The following is a 12,232-nucleotide window of genomic DNA, read 5'->3' as shown; positions in this document are numbered from 1 at the left end:
TGAATTTAGAAAACACATAATTGTATATACTTTCTTCTCTTTCTGAAATACCTTTAAATCGTTTTGAAGACTAGGCAGGCTATATCATGGGAGATAGCACCTCTGTCTCCCAGGTTCTGTGTAAAGGCAGGGCCTAACTTGGTTGATCTAGTTGCAAAACTAGGTCTCTCTTCCCATTATAAAGAAGTATGGTGTTCTCTGTATAGAGTCAATGAACTAAACCAGATGCTCGATTAATCAGGTAAATTTAGGATGAGCTGTGTGTGATCAAAATGCATCATGAAGTCATTTCCCTTGAGAACTAGTTGTTTGTTCTGCAAATGTGTGTGGAATGGATAGTATCTGAGGGGCTCTGTCAGGGGTGAGACTCCTTCTGTCTTTGCATTCTGGTAGTCATTGCCTGTGATGTTCATCACATTTTGGTGTAATGTTTATAGTAAGATTTTTTTTTCCCTGCTACCTCTGTGGAGAGGATTTCTTGGCTGGAGGTTTTGTTTTCAATTATATCTTCCCACTGGGTATGTGTCTAAATGCAAAGTCTCTGAAACATATTTTTAGTCAAACAAAGCCTTTCTCTTTTAGATAGGATAGCATGCAAAATTTTATTTAAAAATCAGCTTTTAAAAATGCCCTTTTCTGATGCATATTTTTTGTACTCGAGAAAAACTGCAAGAGAGAGGCATGAATGAAGAAAATAAATCAATGTGAGACTTGGAGAAAAACATCCAAAGTGTGTCTGGTGATGATGCTTCTTGGGTTATCAGTGAATTCTAAAAATGCCCAGAAAATGACCTTTCCAAGTTTGGTGGTGTTGGGGGTAGAGGATTCTATTCCTATAGAATCCCAATCCAAACAATTTCTACCAACATTTTTAAAACATCTGATTGTGTTTGGTAAGCTGTGGTAGCTATCAGCTTTGATTCCCATATGCACTGGATTTTGCTGGAGGCTGAATATTAGAACAATTTTCAAACACATAACAAAATAAAATAACAAAAAGTCCCCCATCTCGAAGAACAAAGAAATCTGTCATGGATTGTTCCTATTTCAGTTGATGTGGATTGACCAGATAAAACAGAATTTACTGGCCAACACTGATTTCAAATAGTTTGTTTCAGGCTGGAGAAATGGCTTAGCAGTTAAGGCATTTGCCTGTAAAGCCTAAACGGCCCAGGTTCGATTCTCCACTACCCACATAAAACCAGATCCACAAAGTGACACATGTATCTGGAGTTTGTTTGCAGTGGCTAAGGCCCTGGTTCGCCCATTCTGTCTGCCTGTCTCTCTTCTTTATCTCTCTGCTTGCAAATAAATAAATAAACAAATGTTTAGTTTCTAACATTTTCTCATTCTTGTTTCAAAATACCCTTGTAAGAACATCATATTCTTATTTTGAATGTGGAAAATATGCTGTCATGCCAGTACCATAAACTATTTTCATATCATCTATTCTTGGACAAAACCCCTAAAGTTTTGGTAGGAGGGGCGAGGGCTGGACTAGGAGACAGAAGGTCAGCTATTGTGATGATAGTTCTGGAGACAATGCAGCTTTTTTCCTTTCCATTTACTGAAATTTTGTGACTCACTGCTGTCACAACTATACTTTTCTTAAAACAAGTCAGTTTTTCAGATTGAAAGCATGTGTAAACATTCCTAGGTTTTTCTTTCTAAAGTGCCATAGTCGTTACTTAAACCACATGTACTTAACCCCTTAAGCCCTTGGGAAAGCTATTACTTGAAGGAGGTAAAACTAGTAGGGTGGTTTCTTTCCCTTTACTGTGATGAAGCCGGCGTCTTATCAGGTTGTTGTTAATGAGTCTGGCACCTCACATTGTGTTTTCTTTTTGTTAAAAAAATATTTTAGGGCTGGAGAGATGGTTTATGGCTGGGGCACTTGTCTACGAAGCCAAAGAACCCAGGTTCGATTCCCCAGTATCCATGTAAGCCAGATGCACAAGGTGGTGCATGTGTCTGGAGTTCATTTGCAGTGATTGAAGGCCCTGGTGTCCCATTCTCTTTCTCTTTCTCTATCTACCTTTTTCTCAAATAAATAAATTATTATTACTACTATTATTATTATTGGTTTTTTGAGGTAGTGTCTCACTCTAGCCCAGGCTGACCTGGAATTCACTGTGGAGGCTCAGGGTGGCAATCTTCCTATCTCTGCCTCCTGAATGCTGGGATTAAAGGCATGCACCACCACTCCCAGCTCCAAATAAATAAATTATTTTAAAAAATATTTTATTGCTATTTATTTATTTATTTGACAGAGAAAGAGGGAGAGAAAGAGAGAGAGAGAGAGAGAATTGTCATGCAAGGTCCTTAGCCACTACAATTGAACTCAGATGCTTGTGCCACCCAGGGGGCATGTGTGACCTTGTGCTTGACTCACCTTTGTGCATCTGGCTTATGTGGGATCTGGAGAGTTGAACATGGGTCCTTAGGCTTTGCAGGCAAGTGCCTTAACCGCTAAGCCATCTCCCCAGCCCCTTAGTTTTTTTTTAATACAAAAATGATGTTTACTATAAATATTGCCATAGCAAAAAAAAAAAAAAAATCACAGAGTGCCTATCAACCACTTAAAAGACTATTCAGTAGAACTTACCAGGATCTATGAATTCAATACCATTGCTGCTGAGGTTTAATTTCTTTAGTTCATGAACATCTTCAAATTCCTTGGGTCGAAGTTGGCTGATTTTGTTGTGTGACAAGTCCAGCTTAACAATGTCCGGAGGGATGTTGTTTGGAACTTTCTTCAACTCTGGGAAAATGAATTGTTTCAGTTATACTCTCCTGGCTCTTGACTTCTTGTTGCTGTCACAGCAGCTCTCAACAAGGGAAGGGATATCTGAAGCCACACAAGCCTGACGTAGATGAGCCCCAGCACGTGCTGAGCTCTGCCAGAGCCCAGCAAGTCAAATGCGCCACTCCTAGAGGAAGGGGTGTCGCTCTCTGCTGAGCTAGTCAGAGAAGCTCCTAGCTGTAAAGGCAGGAACTCAGGAGGAAGCACTGCAGGTAGTGCAGCTAAGGAGACTTAATCATCTGGGAAGCCACAGGACTCCATCCGGGTGACCCAACGGACTCACCAGGAACCTTTTGACAGTGCAAGCATGTGGGTGACCCAACGGACTCACCAGGGAACCTTTTGACAGTGTAAGCATGTGGGTGACCCAAGGGACTCACCAGGAACCTTTTGACAGTGTAAGCATGTGGGTGACCCAAGGGACTCACCAGGAACCTTTTGACAGTGTAAGCATGTGGGTGACCCAACGGACTCACCAGGAACCTTTTGACAGTGCAAGCATGTGGGTGAGGAGATTGCTCAGTGGTTAAAGGCACTTGTTTGCAAAGCCTGCCAGCCTGGGTTTGCTTCCATAGTAGCCATTCATTTAAAGCCAGATGCACAAAGAGGCATATGTGTCTGGCCCTATAGCACCCTGCTTCTCTCCCTCTCGCTCTCTCCTCCCCCATCTCTCTCTCTCCCTTAAATAAATAAATAATATTTAAAAAAGAAAAATCTTCAGGCGTGGTGGCAAATACCTGTAATCCCAGCACTTGGGAGGTTGAGACAGGAGATTGTCACAAGTTTGAGGCCAGCCTGTCTATATAGTGAGACCTTGTGTCAGAAACCAAAACCAAAACAAAACCAACCAAACAAAACACCCTCATAGATCAAACTGCTGTGTGTACCTTCTCATTATCTTCCTACTCCTGAGTGGTTTTCATGATCATATTACTGCTTTATTGCATTCTCATTTTTTAGGCTCTTTGACAACAATTGAGCTTAGGTCTCTCTATGCAAGTAAAAAAAAAAAAAAAAAAACCTATTGACCTTCATGATGTCACCCTGTGCAGTAACAACACCTTATCCTCAGGAGAAACAACACCCCAAGACCCCCAGTGCATGCCTGAAACCACATGTAGTTCCAAGCCCTATACATCCATGCTAAGGGTAAAATTTACTTTGTAAAGCATGCCCAGTGAGAGATGAACAACACTGGAAAGTAAAATGGAGCAAATATAAGTGTGCTCCAATCAATCATTTTAACCTTATGAATTATCCTGATTGACATCTGAGAAATAGCATGAATTGAGGGCTTTCTAAGGAAATAGAAATTCTTCAAACCAGGACTGTAAAATACATATATGACTGTGGTATGATTTATAATTACAATGACCTGGGTGAAATTATTTGTCTTCTTACTAGAAACTGTAAGACTATTCATAAGACTTGAAGTGGTAATGGTCACCAAAGAGGCAATCCTCTCTTTAGGGTAGCAAGACCCTGCCTAAAGAGCTATGTTGTCTTAGGCACTACTTGTAAACACGGACTTGGAGATTTTAGCAGTATTTGAAAACCATGGACAATGAAGTCTGAGGACGCATAGAAGCAGTAGTTTCCTGACATTCAGCATTTGGGATTGTTGACAATGGCAGTGGTATCTCCTTGCAGAAGGCTTGAAAAGAAAGATGAGAGGTTTATTCCAAGACGTCCATCATTCCACATCTTCACCCTTCCTCCACTGTTACCACGTTGCACCAAGCCACCGTCACTTCTTGTCTGAGTTACGGCAGTGGTGTGCTAAGCCTATGTGATCCTGTAAAGACACAAGCCAACCCAAGCTGCTTTTCCAGATGGGAGAATCCTGCTGTGGCTTTGCATCTCACTGTGAACAAAAGCCAAGGTCATCTCTGATGCCTTGAAGAACTGTAGGGCTTTTTTTTTTTTTTTTTTTTTTAAATTACCAGAGTACCTCCTAGGTTATAGAAAGCCTGTTTACCAGAATTTGCTGAACCTGTATCTTCTGGGCAGAACGTGAGGGTGGATAGTAGAGGAACCACTGTAAGACAAGTTAAAGTGGGCTAACCACAAATCAACGGGTAGAAAAAATGTTTATAAGAAATCAAGTTAAAGCAGTGGGTTGTGGGTGTTGGAAGGACCTCTGGATGTTTGAAAAAGAGTATGAATTGTAGAATTAACTTTGGGGTTGTCAGCCCTAAATAAAAATAGCACCCATAAAAAATAGCACCCACAAGTAGCAGCGGGAAATGCAAACCACAGCTTTTCCTACCATGGCCTAGAAAAATGGAAAAATCTTACTTGTAGTAAGGAGTAAAAATGGTTCTCTTTTTTTCAGACCTTGAATGAAAATTGCAAATATAGGTGCAAAATGTGCTTGTCTTTGAAAGGCAATATATAAATACATATTTCCTCAGTTCAAAAGTCAAATTTCATCAGTGTCCCCATTTCTAGAACAGGCACCATATGGTATCCATATTTCATATTTACTGCTAATCAAAAATATTTTTCTTTTCTTTTTTTAGACAGGGTTTCATGTAGCCCATCCTGGCCTCCAATTTGCTATGCTAAAATTGACCTTGGAGTCCTCCTAATCCTTCTGCTTGGGATTACAGGCATGTGTCAGTACACTCCTCTCAAAACTCTCGGTAAATGCCTTGACATGTACTGTATTTGCTTAACTGTCATCCCTTAGAAGCCTTACCCCTCCTCCAACCAAACCCTGCTGACTTTGAGGAGGAAATTGGGAAATTTTCTACACATGGTTTTCTCCATTTAGCAGGCTATCTTGGTTGTCAGAAACCTCTGACCTAAATTGAAGGTTTGGTAGTAATCAAAGAGACATAAATGTGCCCCCCTTTTTTTCGAGTGAAAGAATACTTAACTGTTCAAACCAAAGGCAATATAGTACCCCTAACTTCAGAAGCAGCTGCGGGTAATTTACCTTTATAATTCTTCCTAGCCTGACCTTAAAAGTAAGAATGGTAAATTTTTATGGCAAATAGAAAGCTAAAGGCAGTTTAAAACTTACTTTCATGTGTTCTTGGCAAGTCCATTCACCTCAATATGACATAAATGTGCCTTTTAACTAATCCCACATTTATTTTCTTTGAAAGGCTAAGTTTTATTGGCAAAGTCCCTGTGTGTCAGTGAATAAACCCATTATTTTTTTTTCTTGCTGTCAGATATTTAAGGCAAAAAAAAAAAAGTGATCTTTGAGGTCTATGTGGTTGAATTGGCACACTCTATGCATGCCATCTGGGTCACTGCAAGTCATCTGGGAAAGGCTGAACTACATGTTGGAAGAATCTGTATTGCAGGTCTATATGTGATCATGTGTGTGGCACTCTTGGATCAGCTGAGGTGGTTTGGTTATGTGCCCCCCACAGACCCATGTTAGTGGTGCTGTTCAGGAAGGTGGTGGAGCCTTTGGTGGAGCCTTGCTGGAAGAAGTGTGTCACTGGGGGTGGCCTTGAAGGTTCATAGTCTAGTGCTGCTTCGTTTTCCTCTGTCTACTTCTTCTCTGCTGGTGTGACAATGTGACTCGGTCTCCTGCTCCTGCCAGGCTTTGCCTGCTGTGAGGAAACCCTTTGAAACTGTGAGCTGAAATAAAATCTTTCCTTCCTTAGGATACTTTGTTTTTCTTTTTATAACAATTTTTGTTTATTACAGAGGGGCAGATAGAGAATGGGCATGCTAGGGTCTCCAGCCTTTGAAAAGAAACTGATACATGTACCACCTTGTACATCTGGCTTACACAGGTACTGGGGAATCAAACTTGGGTCCTCTGTGGCCTATTTCTGGAAGATTGCTTTAGATAATGGTAATCTGAGGAAAGAAAACAATAAAATATGTTTTATTGCTGGTGTTTGTCAAGAAGAACTAATAACAATGGGGCAAAAGAAAAAAAAAATTAGAAATAGGTTCATTGGTAGAGGGACACTAGTAGCCCAACAGTAAAAAGAAAAGATAACCTTAATGCTATCTCTTCCCAGAGTACAGTATAGTTTCACTGAAGACGTTTTGAATTTTGGTTTGATGATATTTTTCTCAGATAGCTAGTGAACTTAATTCTAATTCATTTTCTCTTTGAGACCCAATGTAGCAAGTGAAAATTCACCTAAATTTGAGGACAGAACTTCAGCAATAACAAATAATCTAGCCCAGGTTTAGTCTAGTCACTTTACCTTTTTTGGGGGGGGGGGTTGAGGTGGAGTCTCACTCTAGCCCAGGCTGACCTGGAATTCACTATGTAGTCACAGCAATCCTCCTACCTCTGCCACCTGAGTGCTGGGATTAAAGGCGAGCACCACCACACCTGGCCCTCACTTCACCTTTTCTTTTTTTTTTTTAAATCACATAGGGAAGCTTAGTAAAACATACTCTTTACAATAATATCAAGCAAATCCCACCCAAACTTGCTACAGGAAAATTACTACACCTACCAATTCTTCTGGAATCCTCTAGTGCTTCCTTGCTGAGGCAGCAGCTTGTTTGCACATGCTCAGATTAATTCTGGAAGACAGTGAGAGCTGGCTTGGGTAGACCAAGGTTTACCTCTTTGATTTGTTGATTACCTGTGAGACCCTGGCCATGACAGACTTCCCTGATGCCTGAAGGTTGGCAGAGCATGTGGGGTAGAGGGCTAGGCTTTCGATTATTAAGCACTTTCTTTTTAATTCAGAGGACCCCAGCACAGCAAGTCCCAGGTTTTGAAGCTAAAACTACTCCACTATAGTGTGGAATTACAGGGCATCTTGGCAAGGTAACCTCTATACGTTACCTGGCCCTGGTGTGATCTGACCAGGTGACACCTTCACTGAAGTCAAGGGGAATGGCAAGTCTTGACTAAAACTTTGCTGAAATGAACTAATTTACTCCTGGCTCCAGCTTCCTGCCTGTTCAACATTAACAAATTCCTGTCTTCAGCTCTCTTGAGAGGATCTGCTAAGAACCTTTTAGTCTTCCTTATCTTTTGTCCTTAAAGCCAGAACAAAGCAAATAAAAAATTCCAAAATGAGTGAATAAAATCATATGCTTTATGACTTTAATCCAATGACACCTGGCTTTACCATTATAAATAAGTTACTAAAGCATGCTAGAATGACACACATAGACGCTGTCACGTGGCATGTTATCATAAAGTAGCTTAGTTTTTGGACAATACTTTGACATCTTACATCTCTGCTAACATGTTATAAGCACTACTAAAATCTCCCATCTGTTTTCTTAGTTCATGTCTTTATCTGTATGTGGCAACCATGCACAGCATGAACACAGAATCGTGTAGGTTGTAAAACCCAACAATGATTTGCAGAAAGTTGGCATAATTCTAGAAAGATTTCCCTAGTCTCGCATTTCTTGGATTAGATACTATAAATCTTGTTCTACTTTTTTTTCTTATTCTGGGTAAATGGGAATAACTAAGATGTAGGGCACTATTGAATGTTTGTAAAAACCTTGGGATGAAATGATACAAAATGTAGCAGGCCCATTACTATACCAGTTGGCCTCCATCTCAGAGTGCTCTGCCGTGTGTGTTTTGCTCTTGAAGTTGTTTTCCCACAGATGTAGGCCTTGTTTCACCTTTCACTGATCTAAGTGGGGCTGTGTAAAGGGGCATTTGTACTTGTTTGCACACTCACCAATCTACATTCAGAAGTTAAACTGGATTTAAGATTAAAGGAATTCCTTATACCCATAGCTTGCCCTAGACAAATAGTAATACCCCAGCAGAGCCGCCACCACAGCCTCCTCTGCAGAGGCCACTTCACTTCTTGTCTCCTTTTGTTTTCCTTTTCCCCCTTTAGACGAAGTCTCATGCAACCCAGGCTAGCCTTGAACTCACCAAGTAGCCACGGATGACCTTGAACTTCTGATCCACTGCCTCCACCTCCTGAATGCTAAAATCGCACCCACCCAGCTTATGCAGTGTTGGGAGAGAACCCAGAGCTTGGAGCACGCTAGGCAGGGACTCCACAGCTGAGCTACCCGTGTCCGCTCCTCCTGTTTCCTAGCCACCAGACACCTTGGACTGGACTCCAGAAAAGTTTGGAATGGATTCCACTGTCATGGGAGAAAGGTTTCTGGGGAAGTGACAGCAATCATGAGGCAAGCATGCGACTCTAAGCGCTTTCCCAACCGTGCACGGAAATGAAGGAAAAAGCACACACCTTTCCTCTTGCAGTCCAGCGTTTGTATGGGAAACACGTAGTTGTGGCACAGGGTGGAGTCGGCCTCGGGCCTGATGAGCGGGGGTCTCCCTGACACCTGCGGTCTGGGGTCCAGCCGATCCTTCTCTTCGTCATCACATAGCTCTTCGGATTTTAGCTCCAGCAGTTTTTTGTTTCTTAGACCTCGCGGGCTTTCGCACTTGGCATAGTTCCCCAAATTTCGGTTCCTCGGGATCTGCAGCATGGCCACGAGCGTTTCCAGCTGGCAGGTGCAGTGCCAGGGGTTGTCGTAGAGCCGCAGGTAGCTCAGAAGCGGCGTGTAGATGAACACCTCCTCCGTCAGCACCTTGATCTGGTTGTGCTGGAGCAGAAGGGTGGTGAGCTTGTCCAAACCGAAGAACGCCCCGCTCTCCACCTTGGCGATCTCATTCTGCTGCAGGTCCAGGCTTTTCAGCCTTCTGAACTTGGCAAACATGTTGCTCTTTAACACACGGATCTTGTTTCTCGCCAGCAGCATGTGCAGCAGGTCCTGAGGCCAGTCAGGTAACACGTAAACTAGCTTCCTTTCTTGGCAGTCCAGGTACTTCTCGTGCAGATAGGTGTACACGTCGCAGGGGAGCCCAGGCGCATAGCGCTTGACCGGCCTGGAGCCCGCGCGGCCCGCGCCGGCCCGGCCTCTGCCCGGGTGCGCCCGGCTTCTCGCGGCGCCCGGGCCCGGGCTCGCCCTGCGCGGCTCGGCGGCGCTGCACAGGCAGAGCAGGATCGCGATGGCCACCGCGCGCATCCCGGCGTCCGGCTGGCCCCAGCTCCTCGGCGGGACAGATGGGACAAAGACAATATTCCTTTGCAATCTAAGTCTGGGTGCTCTTAACTAATGCGGTTCGGGAACCAGTAGACCCAGCTGGGGTACGAGGAGGAGTCCCTAAGTGGAATAGAAAAATGAATGAATGAATGAATGAATGAATAAATAAATAAATAAATAGAAACAAGAACCTTCCAGTTTAAACCGGCGCTGGTGGAAAAGTGGCGAAGATGCCTCACCGTCGTACTTGCCTGCTTCGGTGTGCAGATGTTTGGGCCCCGAGGTTGAACCAAGGTTCTCTTGCCTGCTTGATGGTATCTAACCCCGTGTTCAGCATCTGAAGGTGACATCGAGGATGTCTCCTTGTACAAAAAGGCCTCAGGCAGGTAGACTGCTTCCCAGAGCCCCGCCCGGGGACATTCTCCACAAACATTAGTTAACAGCATAATGAAAACTGGACACATGTTGGGTCATGATATGCAGAGACATTTATCCTACCCATAACTGTGGGCTAACCCCAGAATGCATGACCCATGTACCTCAACAAGGAGGGACAAAGGGGAGGGGTAGGACGTGGATGAGCCTAACAATGGTACCAAATTGACTGTATTCGCTGAGTACAAAGCTAATTAATAATAATAATAAAAGTGGAAACGTAAAAAAAAAAAGAAAAGAAAAGAAAAGTGTAGTGCACCTCACTGCGTGGCATTTAAGAAAACTAATTGTGACAGCCCTGGACTGCTAGCCAAGAGTCGGATTTGGCCATCCTGAGCTTTTCTTTTTTTTTTTTTTTTTGGTCTCCAAATCACCCATGTTGAGTTTGGGATCTATAAGTGCCCAGTGAATGACCTTCTCCTTTCTAGTCACTTCCCGCAGACCTGGCTTAAGGGTCACCTTGTCAGTGAAGCCTCTGTCCCCTTGCCAGGCCCTCCCAACTTGCCTTTCTTGTTTTATTTATCTCCTTATCAGCATCCCAGCAGTAGCCTGGCTTACTGTCAGTCCCTTACCTAGAAATACTCCCCACCCCAAAGGCAAGATGTTTTGTTTGTTTTGATCCTTACTGTAGTACCTTGAGAAATATGGTTTGAATGTAAAAATTATTGTCATGTAAATATTCTGTTCTAGAGAGCAGTTATCTCACAAACTAAAATTTGAGAATTGATTTTTTTAAGTACTAGTGATTACTTCTAAGATCTGCATGTTGTTTTGCATGTATGTGCATAGCATGATTGGTGCAGTATGTGTGGTGTGTGCATATACATGAGCAGATGCCCATGTTCCTGGGCACACATGTGTGGAAGGCAAAGGAGAATGTTGGCAAATGTCGGGTACCTTCTTGTATTGCTCATCCATATACTTCTTTGAGACAGAATCTCTCATTGAATCCAGAACTGCCAGTTTCAAGAATGCCAGCAATTCTCTAGTTTCCACTGCCAACAGGACTGGGGTTCCAGTCATGTGTGGTCATGTCCAGCTATTTACATGGGTGCTAGGGAATTAAACTCAGGCTGAATCAGGCCTTCTTGGGCCTTAATGCTTGCATGGCAAGTGCTCTTATCCACTAAGAAATTGCATATTTTAAAGAATTTTTCATATATATATTTCTCTCAAATAAGTAAATTATATATATATATATACATATATATATATATATGTATATATTTGTTTGTTTGTTTTGTTTTGTTTTGTTTTTTCAGCAGGGTCTCACTCTGGCCCAGGCTGACCTAGAATTCATTATGTAGTCTCAGGGTGGCCATGAATTCACGGTGATCCTCTTACCTCTGCCTCCCGAGTACTGGGATTGAAGGTGTGTGCCACCACACCCAGCTTTAAAATATATTTTTTAAGCCGGTCCAGGTCTGGTCCAGGTCAGCCTGGGTCAGAGTGAGACCCTACCTTGAAAAAAAAAATCTGTATATGTATACATACATACCTATATGAGCCTAACACATACATATACACACACACATACTATGTATATATTTCTTTAAGTAAGAATGAAGGGCACATTAAGAGATGAATGGATGAGTGTCCATGTGACAAAGCTAATACAATAAATATAAACCATAACCTACATACTAGAGACATAGGTGCCCATAGTATAGTTCTTTCAATTTTGTATTGCATATTTGCAAATTTTCATAATAAAATTTTAATAGGTAACAAAAATGAATTAAAAAGTCATGCATCAAAGAGATTTGTTTTCTTCAAGTTCTTTTGAGCTAAAAGCTCTAGGTGTGTAGTATTTTTACCAAAATAGTACTTTCCCTTTCCCCCTTCTTCCTGAAATCCTCAAGTAATAACAAGTATGTGTATATATTTTACTTTTTAAGCCAAAATTCGTCATTTGCTTGGATAGAAAAACTCATGCACTTAGAACATGCTACTTGCCAAGAACTTTCTAATGAATATATTGCATTACATGTAGGATGGAAAATTTTAGATGCTTGCCATGTG

General features: G+C 42.2%; 2 protein-coding genes across 3 annotated transcripts in view; one reads left to right on the top strand and one right to left on the bottom strand.

The window, feature by feature from the left end:
• Positions 1–12,232, top strand: part of Fbxl13 (F-box and leucine rich repeat protein 13) — a 205,543-nt gene that overhangs the window by 97,018 nt on the left and 96,293 nt on the right. The gene's annotated exons all lie outside the window — the stretch shown is intronic.
• The window catches only part of Lrrc17 (leucine rich repeat containing 17), a 34,982-nt gene that overhangs the window by 1,017 nt on the left and 21,733 nt on the right, over positions 1–12,232 (bottom strand). Inside the window, exons 2-3 of the mRNA XM_045135825.1 lie at positions 8,974–9,895; positions 2,606–2,761 (exon numbers count right to left, since the gene is read on the bottom strand). Of these exons, the coding sequence (XP_044991760.1) occupies positions 2,606–2,761; positions 8,974–9,757 (940 nt within the window). The 5' untranslated portion in view covers positions 9,758–9,895. The remainder of the gene's footprint in view (positions 1–2,605; positions 2,762–8,973; positions 9,896–12,232) is intronic.

This window comes from Jaculus jaculus, chromosome 16 (genome assembly GCF_020740685.1).
Source record: "Jaculus jaculus isolate mJacJac1 chromosome 16, mJacJac1.mat.Y.cur, whole genome shotgun sequence".
NCBI lineage: Eukaryota > Metazoa > Chordata > Mammalia > Rodentia > Dipodidae > Jaculus > Jaculus jaculus.
This window is presented reverse-complemented; position numbering and strand designations above follow the sequence as displayed.